Below are 20,100 nucleotides of genomic sequence, written 5' to 3' on the forward strand. Positions count from 1 at the left end.
TCGAAGGGGCGGGGCGGCCGAGGCGGTAGTTTAATTGCGCGCCAGGAATTGGCGGCGTTTTGGGGGGGACCTGAGCGTCCGCACGCATGTTTACAACGGGGAAAAGTGCCCTTAAATGTGGGCTGGGGCTCGGGGAGCGCGAGGTGAATGTGCCGTGTTGAAACCGCAGGCCGGGAAGCGCCGCCTCGCCGCCCCCGGAGGAGCACGGCCCGCGCGGGGCCCGCGGCGCGGCGGCTGCCCCAGGACCGTCCGGAGGGAACATGGCGGCGCCCGGCGCCCGGGGCCGCAGCCTGGCGGGCCTGCTCCCGGCTCAGACCTCGCTGGAGTACGCCCTGCTCGACGCCGTCACCCAGGAGGAGAAGGACAGCCTGGTCTACCAGTATCTGCAGAAGGTGGACAGCTGGGAGCAGGACCTGTCCGTGCCCGAGTTTCCGGGAGGTGAGGGGCTGTGGCTTCGGGGGTGGGGACCCCTCCGGAACCTCCCCGGGACCTCCCCTTCCTCGGGCGCGCCCTCCGCGGAGGCGGGTGGTGCCCGGCGGGTGGTGCCGGGCGCCCGGCCCGCCGTTGGGGCCGAGGTTCGCGGCCGCTGCCTCGCCCAGGTGCCCCGAGGCCGCGGCCCCCGCTGGGTGTCTGCAGGGCGGGGCCTGCCTGTCCGTCCTGTATCTGAGCCCCGTTCGGACCTTAGGTTTACCAACTGGATGGACTTCAACTGGACCTGCCCTCAGTGATCAGTGGCCCCGGTGGACAGTGATCAAAATGCCCCATGCCCCCCTGCCCTTTCCGCCTGGTTGCCCAGCATCTTCATCGTCGTTTTCTGCACCAACCTAGCTACCTTCTTTCCCCGAAATCAAGACATCCTCCGGAAATAAGACCTAGCGCATGGGAAGATAAGACATCCCCTGAAAATAAGACCTAGCGCCACTTTGGGAGAGAAAAAATTAATATAAGACACTGTCTTATATTCGGGGAAACAGGGTAGCGTTTTATCATTCTCTCATGTGATACGCAGTTCCGAACCCTTCGGGGGTATCTTCTTCATTATCTTCCTTATGCCTTCCCCTACCACCCGTGGAAGTGCTCTCACGAGTCCTGTTCTACAGTCGGGGAAACTGAGGCACGGGAAAGCCAAGCTAATTTGCCCAGGGCCTCACAGCTGGCACTCCCTGCCAGGGACTGATGATCAAGACCCCGGATCTGCTGGGTTCTTAGCTCCGCGGCTTGCACGTCGCCCTTCCGAGCCTGGAAACTTATCATTGTAACAATCGGAATCAGGGGTGGCCCGTCTCCAAGGTCCACTCCTGGGCGGGCGGGTGCTGGGACTGTTTGCAGCACGAGGGAGCTGGACCTGCAGGCAGTGCTGTTTGCGAGGCACGTCTTGCTGGGATAAGTGAAACCCTGCTTTCCCCTCTCTGGTCCGCACTGTCATTGTTTTTGCCCAGTGGTGTTGGCATGGCTCCTGGCAGGACACTGAAACCACATGTATAGTTAATGGGGTGGATGGGGCAGGTTCAGTATCTCCAGGGAGGTGCATCGGAACCTTACCTCCCGCAGCAGCCTGGGGTGTCTTTCCAGGCCTTTTGTTACCACCTTGAAAAAGTGCTTTTTTAAAATTTTCTGTTATTAATCCTATACCAGATTTGAAATACTGCGGAATTCTTACCAAAAAATTGGGAACATGAGTGCTTATCCCATCAAATAAACTTTGAAAGACTATATATATATATATATATATATATATATACATGCATATATATATATATATATATATATATATATATATGCATATTTTTAAAAAAAACTGAGGACCTAGACGGTTTGGCTCAGTGGATAGAGCGTCAGTCTTCGGACTGAAGGGTCCCGGGTTCGATTTCGGCCAGGGCACATGCCAGGGTTGTGGGCTCAATCCCCAGTGGAGGGCGTGCAAGAGGCAGCCAATCAATGATTCTCTCTCATCATTGATGTTTCTATCTCTATCCCTCTCCCTTCCTCTCTGAAATCAATAAATATATTTTTTTAAAAACTTTGTGAGAAGTTAGTTATGTAGTACAGTTATAAATTGTATTTATAACGAGTGTATTTTATTACCATCAGATTTGACCTCTGACTGGTAAGTAACGTAACAAAATATTCAAGCTTTGTATTTGACAGTCAGATTTTCTCCTGGACCTAATTACTGAGGACAGGATGCTAGCGATGACTTTTTCTTGGTTTCTTTATCAGTAAACTGATACCAAGAAGTCATAAACATAACTGAGTCTCAAAAATAGTATGATTTTGTTCATAAAGAAACACATGTGTATGGGAACTGGTGTGATATAATGGATGGTCAGACAGACCTGCGACTAAATCCCAGTTATTCCATTTGTTAGCGGCAGACGTTGAGCAAGTTACTTGACTTCTCCAAGCCTATGTCGCACTTGCAAAATAGAATGAGTATTTATACCTTTCCTGTTTATTATGTAGACTGGAGGTATCAATAATATAGCTAACGTTCTTAGTTCATAGGAGAGTTCAGTAAATGTTAGAAGCTCTTAAAATTATATTTATTGTCATTATTGTTTTTATAAAATGTATGATAATATTAAGTCTGAGAGGCCCTTAGCATAATAACTGACGTGTAATAATACTTTCTCTGCCCTCAATGTAAGTCACTCTTGACTGTTTACAGAAAAAAAAATATTTTGCAACTTGGATATAAAAGATACATTAATTAACTCAAAATTGTATATAATAACTTGATCTGACATGTAATTAACATTTCATTAAAATGGATAATGAAGCATTCACCCTAAAATCTTAATATTAAGTTGGATTAATTGGCCGAAGTGGTAATTTGATGAGCAGTTTTTTTAAATTTAAATTCTTTATTGTTTAAAGTACATAGTACATATGTCTCCTTTTCCCTCATTGGCTGCTCCCACTTCCCAGCACATGCCCTCACCCCCCTACTGTCTCTTGATTTTTTTGTTGGTTTGTTTTTAGAATTTTGTTGTAATTGAGTAACTCCAATTACTGTTATTAGTCACTAGATCTTATTGTGCACTGACTCCACCCAACTCTGGCTTTCTGTTTCTATAAAATATTTCCAAATGCCTGTTTTAAGGTATAATTAAGTATTGTATGTCAATTGCACTTTAAAAGTATAATTAATAGATTTAGTAGCTGCATTCATGTATAATAATAAAAGCATAATATGCTAATTAGACCAGATGTCCTTCCAGACATCCTTCCATCTGGACAAAACCGCAGCAGGCAGGGGCCCAGCAGAGGTGGCCGCCACAGCAGCACGTGCATTGGGCCTCGAGTTTACTTATAAGCAACAAACTCATTATCTCTGTCTTAAGTTGGTTAAAAGAAGATGCTCTACTTTTTCTCATTGTTGATTTTTCAAAAGAAAGGAAGGTAGAGAGAGAAATATTAATCAGTTGTGAACCCGCAATAATCTAGTTATATGCCCTGATCAGGAATCCAACTCACAACCTTCAGGGCACGGGAGGATGCGCGAAACAACTGAGCCACACTGGCCAGGGCAAAGTGCAGTCCTTTTAATGTTAGGTTAACAAAATCTATCTTCGTAGTGCATAGCTAAAGTTATAAATGATGGGCAGGAATTATAAATGCTGAGTTGCAAAAGTGCAGATTAATGAGGTTTTCTTTGGAGGGAAGGGAACTAATGTTGTTTACATGAAATCTGTGACGGTGTATTTTTCTTTGCATTTAAAATATTTTTCGTGTATGGTCTCCTTCAAATCACGCATTTCTTCTCTTTTGTGAAGTTGGTTTAGGCATTTTGTATGTTTAACCTTTGATTGGAACACTTTGCTCCATTTTGATATTTAGTCATTCTTGCTATTTTTTTAAGGTTGACTCATTTTCAGTACCTTATTGTGTACTTAGGTCCTCTTAATATTATTTGATATTTCCTCTTGTTTTTTACCTAAATGTGTTGATTTTACTTTTTTTTTTTTCTTACACAGACTGCTATGCTGTTTCTGAAAGAATTTGGTGGCTTTTTCTTGCTGTATATGCAGGACTGCCCCTTTACACCCTCTGTCCCATTTTGTTTCCCTTGTCTTCTCCTCACACCCATCTTCTCCTAAGAAATGAGTAGTTCATATTTTAGTGGAAGTTTTAGATACATTGTCCTTTTAGTCATGATAACTTATTTCGTTTCAATTTCAGGGTTAGAATGGCTGAACACGGAGGGGCCTCTTTCTGTTTACAAGGACCTGGGTGGAAAAGTGGTCATCCTGGATTTCTTCACCTACTGCTGCATCAACTGCATTCACCTGCTGCCTGATCTCCACGCCTTAGAGCACACCTACTCGGACAGAGGTAACTGCCCTTTCCTTGGTTCCTAGTGACACAGACACTGGGAGAGGAGCTGACTCATTTCCTCATAGGCGAATGAATGTTTGGCAGGACTGCAGTAATTCTAAAAGTAATTTCTAATCTATGAATTAAGGACTCCGTGTACCTCTTCAGAAGAGTTAAATTTAGTGGTACTGGAAGCAGCATTTAGATTTTTCTCTAAAAATAGGACATAAAATACTTTTCTCAGGATCAAGTATTTTTATAAGTTAATTTTATATCTAGATTTACCTGAATTTGTTCTATAAAAAATTAAATGTGACTCTGATTTTATACTCTTCTCAAGAACTGTGACATAAAGGTTTAAAGTTCTTAATAGGAAATGTGATTATTCTTCCTTTCATTTTGAATGACATGGACATAAACAACAGTAGAATACAGAATAATAAATGCTCTTCCTTTGACCTGCTTTATGAAAAATATCTTCCAAAACACACTAGGAAATCCTCTTTTATGGTATTGCAAATTGTGAAGATGTAAGATATTAATCTTAATATTTACTTTAGAAGTTTAGATTTTTTTCAGATAATTTTTTTCCTGTTTACTTTTTCTTAAAAGAGAGCCTTTAGGATAAATGAAATTAAAGGTTTCATTTAATTAGTTGAAATTAAAGTTCTCTTGGATAAAAAGGAGAGTCAATCTTGTGAGTAAAGATGGGAAGAGAGTATACCTGTGCAAGGTGAAGGACTTCTTGGAACTTAAAAAACAGGAATGAAAGATAAAATCTTCAGTGCCAATGAAGCTCCAGTTGCTTTTAAATTGTAATAGGTTATATCTTGAAGTTGCCAAACAACGAGATTTATTAAGAACTCAAAAGTCCCAGTAGCTAGATCATGTTTTCAGAAATTCATCTATATTGATTTAAGAACTGTGAGTATCTCATCTCCTAGGTTTTGAATGCTGTGTCTTCTTCAAGCCACTGTAAATAAATACATTTATTGAACACGTGCTATATGTAAGGTACTCTGCTAACTGCTGGGGAAATATGTATCAGTGTATCAGAGTTGAATGAAAAGCATTGTGGAACCCGAGGAAAGGACTAACTTTGCCTACAAGCATTGGGAAATATTTCTCAGAGAAGGAGACAATTTAGATGGAACTGGGGAAAAGAGCAGCAATGCAGCTGAAAATGAGAATGGGACAGAAGGAGGAAGCAACAGGAAATAAGCAGGAAAGCATGGAAGTGTGGGTTTCTGGGAAATGGTAAATAGCTTGGTTTGGCAGGATTGTAGGGCTCCTGGGAAAAGAGAAGGAGAGGAAGGTAGGTTGGATTTGGATCATGTACCAAAGGGCTTTGTATAACATTTTTAATGGTTAGGCTTTTCCTCCCATTGGAGACAGAGACAGTAAAGGTTGTTTAATAGAATGATCACATCCTAACGACATCTGAGTTTTAGGGAGGCAGACTGGGTTAAGAATCCCAGTTAACCTTTTCCACACTTAAAGATTACCCCTAAAAGACTGTACTTGGTTAACTTTCGTGGTTAACCTTATATCTGGAACACATTCTTAGAATGGATCCTTGTAATTTATCACTTTATTGAAAACCTTTTTATAGCATACTGTAATTAACATCTTATTTTTACATATAAATCCATTTCTGAAAAGTAAAATACTTTTCAAATAATCTCAACATTATAATTTCATAGAAACTTTATTTCAGTAATATGCTACATATGAAAAAAAATTAATTTTTTAATTTTAGAAGATATTTTTTCAATTCATAGTCACAAAAGCAGACATGACCAGAAATTACATCAAAGTTTAGTGAACTGTTGCTAACTTCATTGGCTTTCTTGCGGCTGTGTTGTCTCACTATCTGATACGTTTCTGAACATACTTGCAGCAATGCTTATAGTTCTTAAAAGCGACATTCAGCCACCTATTTTAAATTCCATGGAATATTCAGTTCATTGTATCAGTAAGCCACAATTGCTTAGCTTTGTGAGGGAGTGCTTATTAATTCAAAACACTGTGAAAGAGGTCCAATTTATTATCCAGTCTCCTTCCTCTGAAAACAGCTTTTAAAGTTAGGTTCGTAATGGTGATCAATATCACATTTACAGTAGCACATGAGAAATCATAATTCCAAAGTCTAGAGTAAAAAGATACAGTACTTAATAGTAGTGAGTGGTCTGGTCTTCAACATTGTTTAAGAATATAGTTATACCCCAAGGGTGTTATTAATTCTTACAGCTCAGTTCACATTTATATTACTCTAAGGTGCCTTGGTGGTTTCTTTCCTTTTCTACTTGAGAGTTTCTAAACTTTACTTTTTCTTTTCGTGCTGCATACATTAATGGTATGTTATATAATACTCAAATTTAGCAGAATGGCTTTTATCTAAGGAAAAATATTCTTGTTTTGTAAGAAAACAATTAGGAAAACTTGGTATATTTTAAAATGTGATTACTTGATATATGTTAATATATCATTAAATTAGATTTCTAAAAACCTAAATGCCACAATACAACTGAATAAATGCTGGAATTTTCATCATGTAGTATATACTATTTTTCTGTTTTAAACTTTATTAAAAACTAGAAAATGCATTTTTTATTTTATAGTAAAACTAAACTTTTTAATGAGTCAGTATTTAATTTCATTTTGTGTCAGGATTCCTAAAACCACCACCAGGTTTAGGAGGATTCACAGAATTCAGCAAAGGGAAAAGACACTTGTGGCTAAGTTCTTCCATTTTTGTTCTGTATGATTAACTGTCAGAAGAGGGCGCTCTCAAACTGAGAGCCCTGTCCACAACAGGAAATGAATATTAAAAACATCATTATCCATATAAAACTGTAAAAAGTTGAAAATATGACTCAGTTGAAATACAGATGTAAATTCTCACTTAAAAAAATTCTCTCAATATTGGCAAAAACTGTAACAATTTTTCAATTGAATTACATATTTTCAAACAGATTTTAGGAATAATGAAAAAGCAACCTGAATCAAAATTCAAAACCTAAACAGAAATGAATGAACCAAAAAGTAAAAGAAAAAAGGTAAAAAGGAAGAAATGTCCTGATTGAACTCAGAAAAAAAATAGAAGGAAAAGGTCAGAATTATATTAGAAATGAATACTAAATTATGCCAAAGAGACAATAAATTCATGTAAAAATGGAGTAAGGGACATTGAAGTAAAGCATGGGGTAAAACTTAGGGAATAAAAATGAGTGAAAGAAAAGTAACAAGAGTTAAATGATTAAATTGGAAGACAGCAGAAGAGGTCCAACATAAGACTACTTGGAGACTCTGAAGAATAAAGTCAAAACAACTGACTGGAACTAATCATCTAAAGTTAGAATCCAAGAAAATGTTCTAGAAATAAAAGAAACCTTGAATGTTAATTTTTTAGACCTGTGTTTAAATGCAGGCAAATACACTAATTTAGTTCTGCCTTTTTTATTTATTTTTTCCTTTGGACTATTTATATTTACTAATGAGCCAACGCTACTCAGGCTTTAATATTTCATAATATTTAACTTCTTTCATTTAGATGGTCTTCTGATTGTTGGTGTTCACTCGGCTAAGTTTCCAAATGAGAAAGTCCTGGATAACATTAAGAGTGCTGTTCTTCGATATGACATCACCCACCCTGTGGTTAACGATGCAGATGCCAGCCTTTGGCAAGAACTGGAAGTTTCCTGCTGGCCAACTGTGGTCATACTTGGACCCCGTGGAAACATGTTGTTTTCGCTGATCGGAGAGGGACACAGAGAGAAGTTGTTTTTGTATACTTCAATAGCTTTAAAGTATTACAAAGACAGGGGACAGATCCGAGCTAATAAAATTGGAATAAAACTCTATAAAGATTCTTTGCCACCTTCACCATTGCTATTTCCTGGCAAAGTAACAGTAGACCATCTATCTAAAAGATTGGTAATAGCAGACACTGGACATCATAGAATTTTGGTCGTCTGGAAGAATGGACAAATTCAGTACAGCATTGGAGGTAAAGTTTGTTTCTAATTATGATACGTAATGTATTTTTAGTGAAAAAAAGTTCAAGGAAATATATTGAAATTTATAAGTAAGAGCTAGTTATAGCACTATACATTGATCTTAACTTTATGAAATTTGTTATTTAATGTATGGTACTGAAGTAATCTCTTCTCCCTAAAAAAACAAAAAAAACAAAAAAGAAAAACTCAAAAACCTACAAAACCCCATTCAAATCAAAAGGAGGAAATCTTTAAGCTAGTAATTATTAAAGAATATTTGTATATGTTATTTTTTCAAGAAAAATACCATGCTCTTATTGTATCTTATGAAAGTATTACAATAAATCCTCACTTAACATCATCAATAGGTTCTGCAACTTCAAATGAAAAAACATATATATAACAAAACAAATTTTACCATAGGCTAATTGACATAAACGTTAAGTGCCTGTGGCATACTATCAACATTATAATAAAACAATGATGAATATATACTCTGCATACATTTTGGATTTGGGATATTTTAAATGGAAATATTTCACTTTTCCATCAAAATATAGTCTTATCTTTTTTTTCCCTCCATATCTTTTTCTTTTTTTCTTCTTTTTTTTTAAGACCAAGACAATTCCCTAGGAACCTGAGACTTAGATAATAAAATAAATAATCTAGCTGAAACCGGTTTTGCTCAGTGGATAGAGCATCGACCTGTGGACTGAAAATTTATTTAAAAATTAAATTTTAGATTAGTTTAAAAATAATTTATTATTAACAACATACTAATCAAAAGAGAAAAGTAATTCATCTCTGCAGTCCTGCTTGAAGTAACACATACTGCATAAAATAGAGATACTTGCACTCCTAGAGCAAATAAACTAATCATGTTCCTAAACCCTGATGCTAATCTTCTTATGCCAAGATATTACTCGTTTAGCTCTTGAATTTTTTTGTTTCTTATTTGTTGTTTTTGTTAGAATATGTGTGTATTTCATGTTGTTTATTTTGTTTTAGTAACAGTATTTTGGTTTATAGCATGCAGTTATGAGAATTGTTACTCAAAGTGCTGTAGCAGGTTGAATTTAAATGATTAAGAGTTTATAATAGATTCTATAACTTTCAAAATAGTATAGATAAATTATTATTGTTGTTGTTAAATAGAGAAAACTAGCAGTATGCCAGCTTTCCCAAATATGTTTTCAGGGATACTGTTATCTTGTAATAAATTAATAGTTATTCTGGAATTTAAAAAAAAAATTGTGTTTTACTACACCAGGAAAAACTAGTTAGACGTGGTTTAACAGATTTTTTTGTTGATGGTGGTTTTACTGTACTTCTCATATCTTTTTACTCTGCTAATGTAACTCATGAATATCTAAGAAACTTTATAGTACACAGTATTTTTTAATTTGAAGTGACCACAATTTGCTTCCTTTTTTCCTCTGCAGGGAACTCTCACCACCAATAATAATAGTACTATTAATAATAATAAAAGTAAACTGTCAATAATAGTAATAATAATATTAGTATAATAGTAATACACTTCTGGCATTTTTTATTTTTTTAAATATATTTTTATTTCAGAGAGGAAGGGAGAAGGAGGGATAGAAACATCAATATCAATAAGAGAGAATCATTAGTTGGCTGCCTCCTGTACACCCCTCACTGGACATATGCCCTGACCAGAATTAAACCATGACCTCCTGGTTCATAGGTCGACATTCAACCACTGAGCCACGCTGGCCAGGAAACTCCTGGCATTATTCTAAGTACTTTACCCGTATTAATTTATTTAATTCTTACAGTGCTGTGAATTGGGTATATTATTAGTTCCATTATACAGAAGACAAACTGAGGCACAAAGAATAGTCATCAGCTTGAGAGAGATAGAGCTGGAATTTAAATCAAGTCTGTTAGGCTCTTGAGTTTATGTTTCTGTTCACCTGTCTTATGGACAGTGGAGTTTTGCAAAGCATAGTTTGGAAATGCTGACTTGAATGGCTTGTCCTCTGGTCAAAGAAATAACAATTATATTTTGGTTACTCTCCACTCTTAAAACTCCACATGTGTTACAAAAACTGAGAAGTAGGTCACTAGACCAGAATCACTCTCCTTATTTTTCAGTATCTATAAGGTATAGAACTTTGTGGCAAAGTGAAATAGTAAATGAAGGATTCTTAACCTAGGGTTCATGGACTCTTAAGAAATTCTTTAATGGACTTGAGGATCTAGGAATCTCTTGAAATTATTTGTGACATTTTATGGGTATGTGTATTTTTCCATAAGGAAAGGGTTCATGATTTTCATTGTACAATTGATCGTTCAATAATTTGGGGTTTAGGGATGCCATACCCTTGTGCAACTGAAAATTCACATGCAACTTTTGACTTCCAAAAAACTTAACTATTAATAGCCTAAACTACTAATAGCCTATTATTGACCAGAATCTTTACTGATCACATAAACAGTCAATTAACATTGTATTATATTAGAGGCCTGGTGCATGAAATTCATGTGAGGGGGGGGGGTTCCTCAGCCCAGTCTGCATCCTCTCCAATCTGGGACCCCCTCGAGGGATTGGGTCTAAATGGGAAGTTTATATCCCTCTCACAATCCAGGACTGCTGGCTCCCAGCTGCTCACCTGCCTGCCTGCCTGATTTCCCTTAACTGCTTATTCCTGCTATCCTGATCACTCCTAACCACTCCCCTGCCAGCCTGGTTGATGCCTAACTCCTCCCCTGCTGGCCCGATTGCCCCTAACTGCCCTCCTCTGCCGGCCTGGTCACCCCTAACTACCGTTCCCTGCTGGCCTGGTTGACCCAACTGCCCTCCTCTACCAGCCATCTTGTGTCAACATGGGGACAGCCATCTTTGACCACATGGGGTGGGCATCTTGTGTATTGGAGTGATGGACAATTTACATATTACCTCTTTATTATATAGGATATGTGTTACAATATATATGTTTTCTTACAGAAAAAGTAAGCTAAAGAAATGCTACTAAGAAAATCATAGGGAGAATACATTTACAGTATTTTTATTGGGTGAAAAAGAAACCACATCGAGAACTTCTTCCTATTTATTAGATGGAATTCTGCCTGACTCATGAATCATTCAGTAAAGCCAAGTAGATCTTTAAATTTAAAATAAAGGAAAAAATCCTCATATAAGTGGACACATGCAATTCAAACCTATTTTGTTCACCAGTCAATAGTGTTATCAATAAGCATATCTTTCCAAATTGTTCAATATCACTCATCTAGATGCTTAAAAATTAAAATTATATTTAGTTCTTTCTAATGTAGATAACAGGTACTTAAGATGCTTTTAAAAGTATTTTCTTCTGATATATGTTACTGTAGTTAAGTACACTAGTAACCATTATCCAGTACACCCTGTCATTAATAACACTTGTTACTCTTGAGAAAAATAGATATATTAGTAAACATTTATTTAGTATTTTTTATTATTATTATTATTATTATTATTCTTTACAGAGAGAAAGGGAGAGGGATAGAGAGCTAGAAACATTGATGAGAAAGAAACATGGACCAGCTGCCTCCTGTACACCTCCCACCAGGGATGTGCCTGCAACCAAGATACATGCCCTTGACCAGAGTAGAACCTGGGACCTTTCATTGCACAGACCGACGCTCTATCCACTGAGCCAAACCGGTTTCAGCATAGGAAACATTTTAATCTTCAGATAGAAACATCATATTATTTATATTAAAATCCAGTCTTTAAATACAGATTTTCTTTTGAAGGTTTTGCTAAATGGAAAAACTTTGTCTTATGGCTATCTTGTCTTTTAGGACCCAATCCTGGAAGAAAAGATGGAATATTTTCAGAGTCAACTTTTAATTCACCACAGGGTGTAGCCATAATGAACAATATCATATATGTGGCAGATACTGAAAACCATCTTATAAGAAAGGTAATTTTCCATTTTAAATAGTTTTATACTTCCAGTCAGAAAAACAGATATTTACTTGCTTCGTTAAATATTTAGAGTGAGAAGGCGATGCTTAAATACCTCAAATCATTCATAGTCAGCTATTTTAAGAGGTGCTGGCTTTAGTTTTATTCTTAGGTATCTTGTTTTTCTGGATGTCAGCCTATAGTTGTCTCAGAGGATAAACCCTCAGTCAAGTCCCCCTCTTTTGCCCTTCGTTTCAAGTCTCATGCCTAATCACCCAACAGCTCCTCATTTTGAGAGATTTTCCTAACCACTATAGACAAAGTGGAGTTTTGTCCTTTTAAAAGTTAAGTTTTCTGAAAGATTTTTGGCTATAAATCAGTGGTCTTTAAGTTGCTGCTTTTTTTTGAAATCTAAGTTTAATCCATCATGCCTAAACATACTCTTTCACATACTTTCTTGATTTTCTTGCTGTTTCTTTGTCTATCGATATCTATGCCCATTTATTTTACAATATTATCACCTATTATACATACAATAGAAGAAAAAAAAAAACTTGTGTAGGACATATAATATTCATTATAATGAAAATCTCCATGAGGTCATGAAATTTGGTTTCCTTATCTCTGAAATCCTAAGCACCTGAAACAGGGCCTAGCCACAGCAGGCATTCAATCGATATTTTTTGAATGAATTTCTGAGCAAAGAACATCTATTTAATGTGGCATTTTTTAAAGTGTATATTTCTCTTACTATGAAAAGGTGTTCCATGAAAAAAGAATTTTATGGATTTATAAAATAAAGCAGATTTAATTTTTTTTTTTTCAAATCTTGGAGACTGTCTTTTTAGAGACTTTAATATGCTAATGCCATGATCGGCAAACTGTGGCTCTCGAGCCACATGCGGCTCTTTGGCCCCTTGAGTGTGGCTCTTCCACATAATATCACGGCTTGGGCGAGTCTATTTTGAAGAAGTGGTGTTAAAAGAAGTTTAAGTTTAAAAAATTTGGCTCTCAAAAGAAATTTCAATAGTTGTACTGTTGATCTGTTGACTAATGAGTTTGCCTACCACTGTGCTAATGTAATGTGTATTTCTAAACTTACTTGATCAGGATTACTTTTTAGGCAGAACTTTTCATAGGACTAACTAATGATTTTATGTATATACTTTGGGGGAAAAAGTGCTTTTCTATTGTTATTAAGTCCTTATAGTCCTTAGCAATATCTTTTAGGGTTGTGTGCTTCTTGAATTTATCATATCATAGATATCTAACAGGGTATTAAAGTAGTAAAATATTTACCCTACAATATTGAGTGAGTACTTGTCCTTTTTTAATTGTCCATTACATCTCTTACTTTAGAACCCATAGGTTTTGAAGTATTGACTGTATTTCAAATACTTTTTATCTAGCATGATCACATTTAGGTTACCCAAAGTTATTTTTGTACTACATGGCTTAGTTTAGTGTCTGCAAAAAATAGGACGTAAAGTGAATTATTTCTTCCTTTCTTTTAAAAAATGTTTATTGTATTTTACTTTTGTTTAAACCTCATTAACAGAGAATTGGTCTCACATTTTTCAATGCAGACCTATCTCTTGTTCAGAATATTATTTATTAATTTATAAATTCTTCTTTATCCCCACTCCCATTTCCTCTGCATAAACACACCTGCAGGCAGTTATTTTTATGTTCAACTCATATATTTTTATTTGTATCTGACCTTGGAAAACATGTATTGTTTTGTGTGCTTGTTTTTTAATAACTTTATTATAATACTAGAGGCTCAGTGCACAAAATTCTGCCGGCCTGGTCACTCTTAACTGCCTGCCCCCTGCTGGCCTAGTCAGCCATTACTGCCCCCCTTGCCAGCCTGGTCATCCCCAACTGTTCTCCCCTTACCTCCCGCCTCTCACTGCCCCTGTGCTGGCCCAGTAGCCCCCAACTGCTCCCCTCTGCTGGCCTGGTCGCCCCCAACGGCCTCTGCTGACCTGGTCATCCGGTGCAGCCTTAATGTTCAGTTATTTGGTCATCCCTCACTAACCCCATGCCAGCATGGTCGTAGGCAGCCATCTTGTGAGGGTGTGAGGGTCAATTTGCATATCACCTCTTTATTATATAGAACTAGAGGCCTAGTGCTAGCCCACCCCAATTGGGGATGACCAGAGCCAGACCAGCTTGAGGGAGGGATTGTGGGAGGTTGGCCAGCTGGCCCCATCCCCAGTCGGGGATGGGGGGGGGGGGTCCCGATTTGGGTTGGTGCCGGCCAGGGGAAGGAGCTGTAAAGTTGTGTAGCCATAACCATAAATTAATTTTAGAATATGTTCATTCTCTCAGTAAGAATGTCATGCCTTTTACAATTAATTCCCACTCCCACCCACAGCACTAATCTTTATAGAGATAGAAAGTCTCCTGAACATTTCATATAAATAGAGTCATACAATATATGATCTTTGTGCCTGGCTTCTTTCATTCCATGTAATGTTTTTGGGGTTCATCTGTAGATTATTATTCCTTTGTATGGATATTCCACATTATGTCTGTCAATTTATCAGTTGGTTGACATTCAGGGTATTATCAATTTTTTCCTATTATGGGTAAATAATTCATGTGTAAGTTTGGTGTAGACATACATTTTTATTTTTCTTGGATCAATATTTAAGTACTCAAATTGTTGAATCATGTAATTATTCATACATGCATAGTTTTGTTTCTGGACATCCAGATCTATTCCATTAATCTACACCACACTGTTTTGATTGCTGTAACTTTTAATAAATTTTGAAATCAGTTAAATACAGATCTTCTCACAGTCTTCTTTTTCAACATTGTTTTGGCTGTTCAATTTCCTATGAATTTTAGAATCAGCATATCAATTTCTGCAAAAACGTTTGTTTCTTATATAAATAACTAGATGCCTAGTGCATGAAAGTCATGCACTGTGGGGGAGGATTCCTCAGCCTGGCCTGTACCTTCTTGCAGTTCGGGACCCCTTGCTCTTTACCACCCACCTGCTTGCTGCTCCTTACTGCTCAGCTCGCTGCTCCTTTTATCAAAAGTTAAAATTTTTGCTCATTAAAATTTACTATTAAAAAAAAAAAAGACAAGCTACAGGCTGTCAAAAAAATAGCCTTAAAAATTTACAAAACATATTTATGAAGGGATTAGTATCCATGAAATATATAACGGTTCCTACAACTGAAAAATGAAAAGATAATCCAATAAAAATGGGTCAAAGGTTGATCAGACATTTTTTCAAAAAAGGTATAAGAATGACCTTATCATTTACATTTCCTTTTCAACTCAGGACGTTGATCACTTTTTATCCATTTTATATCCACTATAAATTTAAAAGACTGACAACATTGTATATTGGCAAGAATGTAGAGTGGTTGGAACTCCCATACATTGTTGGTGGGTAGATTGATAGCTGGGTAAAATATGTAATAATGCAAGTAAGTGAAATGGTGATAATAAGTGGCGTGTGTATGGATCTTTGTTGCAAGATTCTTTTAACTTTTTTCTGGTTTGAAAATGTTCATTGTAAAGTGTTGGTGGAAGGGTCTCAGGAGATGAAACCATAGCTTTTCCCCCCCAGTAGAATGCATTAGTTTTCCATTTTATACAGTAGAGGCAACATAATGTAGTAGAGCTAGCACTGCCTGTATTCAAATCCCACTAGCTTTAGGATCTTGAGAAAGTTACATAATGATCTGTGCAATAATGATAATGAGGATAAATGGATGGATGACACCTGGGTCAGCAGCTGGCACATATTAAGCTATATATGTGTCATTTAGTAGCCAAGCACAATTGAAATATCAATACATTTAATTTTAAGAAATGTGATTTTTTTAGATTTTGCTTTAAAACTTTACTTTCTTTTAAAATAATTTATAGTTAAGAGAAGATCAACACCATTTCTGGTAGAGGCATGATGAGATGAGGGGGGCAAGAGGGAAGTGGGGTCATGGTCAGGTGAGGAAATGAAAAGGACTGAGTTTTGTGCTTTTGAATAACAAGAGCACCCTATGCCTGATTAAACCTTTCTTAAGCTTTAAAAAAAATTTTAAAGATAATACACTTAATTTTTTAGAGCAGTTTTAGATTCATAGCAAAATTGAACATAAACCACAGTTTCTTTCCCCTCATTCTTGCAACACTCCCTCGTCATGTCATTCCACACCAATGTGATACTATTTGTTACACTTATTGAACCTGTACATCATTATCATGCAGAGACCATCGTTTATGTTAGGGTTCACTCTTGATTGGCACATTTTGTAGGTTTGGACAAATGCACCATGACATGTATCCATTGACCACTGTACCATCAGACAGAATAGTTTCACTGCCCTAAAAATCCTGTGTTCCATTTATTCATCCTTCTTTCCCCCTAATTCCTGGGGATTTATACTTTTTTTGTTTTTAAAGAAAGTATTTTTTTAAAATACCTTATATATGTTTTTATTGAAAATCAGCATGTACAGAAGAAAATAAAAGGTAACATGCATTGCATAAATCATATTCATTTCTGTAGATTGACCTGGAAGCTGAGATGGTGAGCACCGTAGCTGGCATTGGGATTCAAGGTACAGATAAAGAAGGTGGAGCTAACGGAGAGCAACAGCCCATTAGTTCCCCATGGGATGTAATTTTGGGATCATCAGGTATGTAAACTTTTAATACTTAATATAAGTAAGCATTGTTTCATAAATGTAAGATTTTAAAAATATGCTGGGGACATTCATTTGGATTAATTCTATTGCTAGTGATTTTATACTTTTATGCCTGTGGTTTGAGATTTGTTGTCTAAAAGCAAAGCCAGCAGTAATGTATATAAGATGGAGTATATTATTATATGTAATATGTAACATTACACATTATGTTTTATATACAAGATAGTATATATATATATATTATTCTGAATTAATGTTAAAGAATCTCCGTTTAGCTGCAGCTTCCAATTAATGTAACTCTGAATATTCTTCAGTTAGGATAATAGTTCAGAACTTCAAAAGATTATTCATGAACTATGCCATTTAACAGTGTCCTTTTTTTCTAGGTTGAAAAAGAAACTAAAAAATGACAGTTGCTTTTTTTAGATTATTAAAATTTGTATTGAACCATGATAGCTTCTTTTGAGCAATTAAAAAAAAACCACTTTGCCCTACTGTATTATGAAGGTATTGATAATGAATAAGATTGGCATTATCTTTATAATCTTTGTTACCTACATTAATAGACTATAAGATGACCCAGGAGCATAAGTCCTCCTATTTCTCATTGGCCCTCAGTGATACAGGGATGGTTATCTACATATAAACAACCAGAGTAATGAATAAAGTAAGTTAATAGAATACACTGAAAATGTAATTTGAGACTAAATGGTTTAGGTGTACTTAATATAGTGATATTTATAGAGTGAACTAGAAGCCTGGTGCATGAAATTCGAGCACTCGGGGGGTGGAGGTGGTCCCTCTGGGCTTTTCCTGTTGCTCTCTTTTAATTCTTTAAATTGTAGAATTAGATGATTTACTACTTTTTTTAGGTAAGCTTGTAAAGCTATAAACTTTCTTCTCAGGACTGCTTTCATTGTGTCCCATAGATTTTGGATTGTTGTGTTTTTATTGTCATTCGTTATCAGGATGTTTTAATTTCTTCTTTGATATTTGTTTAATAGCATGCTATTCAGCTTTCAAGCATTTGAATTTTTTAAATTGTTTTTATTGCTGTTTATTTCTAATATTATACCATTGTGGTCTGAGAAGATGCATGATGTGATTTCAGTCTTTTTGAATTTGGAGAGACTGCTTGTGACCCAATATGTGGTCTATTCTTGAAAATATTCCATGTGCACTTGAGAAGAACATATATTCCATGGCTTTGGGGTTAAATGTTTTAAAGATGTCAATTAAGTCCATGTGATCTAGTGAGTGATTTAGGATAACGGTTTCTTTGCTGCTTTTTTGTCTAGAGGACTTATCCAGTGATGTCAGTAGTGTATTACAGTCCCCTACTATGATTGTATTGTTGTCCATCTCTTGATATCTTCCAGGAGGTTTTTTATTTATTTATTTATTTATGTATTTGGGTGCTCCTGCATTGGGTATGTATTTGTTTATCAGGGTTATATCCTCTTGCTGTATCGATCCCTTTAGTATTATGAAGTGACTTTCCTTATCTCTTGTTATGGCCTTCACTTTGAGGTCTATTTTGTCAGATATAAGTAAAATTTACAAAGTGATGCAAAGCAAGGGACTAAATCCAAGAATACTCTATCCAACAAGGCTATCATTCAGAATTGAAGGGGAAGTAAGGAGTTTCACGGACAAAAAAAAAAGGCTAAGGGAATTTATCACTACCAAGCCAGCAATGCAAGAAATGCTAAAGGGACTGATATAAAAAGAATAAATAAAAAGGAAAGAAGGAACCCAGGTACAAAAAATAAAAATGGCTACGAACAAGTACCTATCAATAATAACTTTAAACGTAAACGGACTGAATGCTCCAATCAAAAGATTGGCTGAATGGATAAAAAAACATGACCTATATATATGTTCTTTATAAGAGACCCATCTAAGAACAAGGAACTCACACAGACTGAAAGTGAAGGCATGGAAAAATATCTTTCAGGCAAATGGAAATGAAAAAAACAGCTGGGGTAGCAATACTTGTATCTGACGGAATTTCTGTTTGTTTGTCTTATTAAGAATGCACCCAAAATGCTTTCCAAGGAAAATCTTGGCTCTGTTGACAAGTACTCTCTCAGCTTCCAGTGAGAGTGACATGCTATCTGCGGCTTGTGTCATTACTAAGCTCAGTTTTCAGTAAAGGAAGTGAGTCCCACCTTACTTAGCTCAACAGGTTATTATAAGCATGTGGTTCTTCATTTAACTTACAGCTTAAAATAGCTTCACTCAGGTACTTGGCAAGAGGCGTATTCTTGAATACACTTTAGTTCAACACCTTCCAAATTCCTGGCCAAGAGAAAAAGGTTTCCAAGCACTGTCTGAAGGACCTATAATCACAATGACTACTCTAGCTTGAGAGCTTTTAACCTGGAGTCATACACTCAAGGTATTCATTGTTAGGTTTTGTAAGGTACTTAAACTTCCCAGAAATTCTTTTTAAGATTTGGGGGAATTGGTCAGATTCTCATTAGAGTTTCAAAATGGTACATGTTACTCAAAAACATTTTAAGAGCCACTAATTTAAATTACTCTATAATCTAATCCTGGATTAATGTATTGTCAGACTATGGGAAATTAGATCATAGAATATTTGTTCTTACATTTGTTTTTACTAAACTACTTTTAACAACATGTCATTCATTAAAAAAAACATGTCAACATAAAATCACATTCATTTATATTTACATATTTGTATATCCGTTTTATATATGTATTTCATCAAAACACAATCCTATAAGATGTGTTCCTGTTTTTACTGTAGGAATTGCTGGTGGTTTCAATGTTTACCTTATAAATAACGTATATGTTTATCAACTAGAGAAAATTTTTTCTGACCTCAGTATTATAGATAGCTATACTTTTTCCTAGATATCAAGTATGTTTTTAAGCTCCTAGAAATTTTAAATTAATAATTGATTGTGTTTGCATTGTTGAGAAACTCAGATTTATCGTTAGCAAACGGTAATGGAAACGTGACATCCAATTTTTAATAATAGTGTTACTTGCGTCTCTCTTTCCTACCTTATGTACCTATTGGTTCAATTTTCTTACTGATTTTAAATGCATTTATCTTAGTAGGGTTTATTTCTTTGTAAATTACCTTTGTATAATAAAAGTAGAATTAATTTAATTAAATAAATACAGTAGAATCCCTTATTGAAGTGATTGGCTGTGATAA

General features: G+C 36.2%; 1 protein-coding gene across 2 annotated transcripts in view; it reads left to right on the forward strand.

The window, feature by feature from the left end:
- The first annotated feature begins 52 nt into the window (after window positions 1-52).
- NHLRC2 (NHL repeat containing 2) overlaps window positions 53-20,100 on the forward strand; it is a 39,858-nt gene continuing 19,810 nt past the window's right edge. The window contains exons 1-5 of one of the 2 annotated variants that reach the window (XM_045582126.1): window positions 53-438; window positions 4,183-4,335; window positions 7,871-8,326; window positions 12,126-12,247; window positions 16,769-16,898. In XM_045582126.1, the coding sequence (XP_045438082.1) occupies window positions 261-438; window positions 4,183-4,335; window positions 7,871-8,326; window positions 12,126-12,247; window positions 16,769-16,898 (1,039 nt within the window). In that variant the 5' untranslated portion in view covers window positions 53-260. The remainder of the gene's footprint in view (window positions 439-4,182; window positions 4,336-7,870; window positions 8,327-12,125; window positions 12,248-16,768; window positions 16,899-20,100) is intronic. The other variant, XM_036439107.2, reaches the window with a different exon arrangement.

The sequence above is a fragment of the Pipistrellus kuhlii genome, unplaced genomic scaffold, assembly GCF_014108245.1.
Source record: "Pipistrellus kuhlii isolate mPipKuh1 unplaced genomic scaffold, mPipKuh1.p scaffold_m20_p_15, whole genome shotgun sequence".
NCBI lineage: Eukaryota > Metazoa > Chordata > Mammalia > Chiroptera > Vespertilionidae > Pipistrellus > Pipistrellus kuhlii.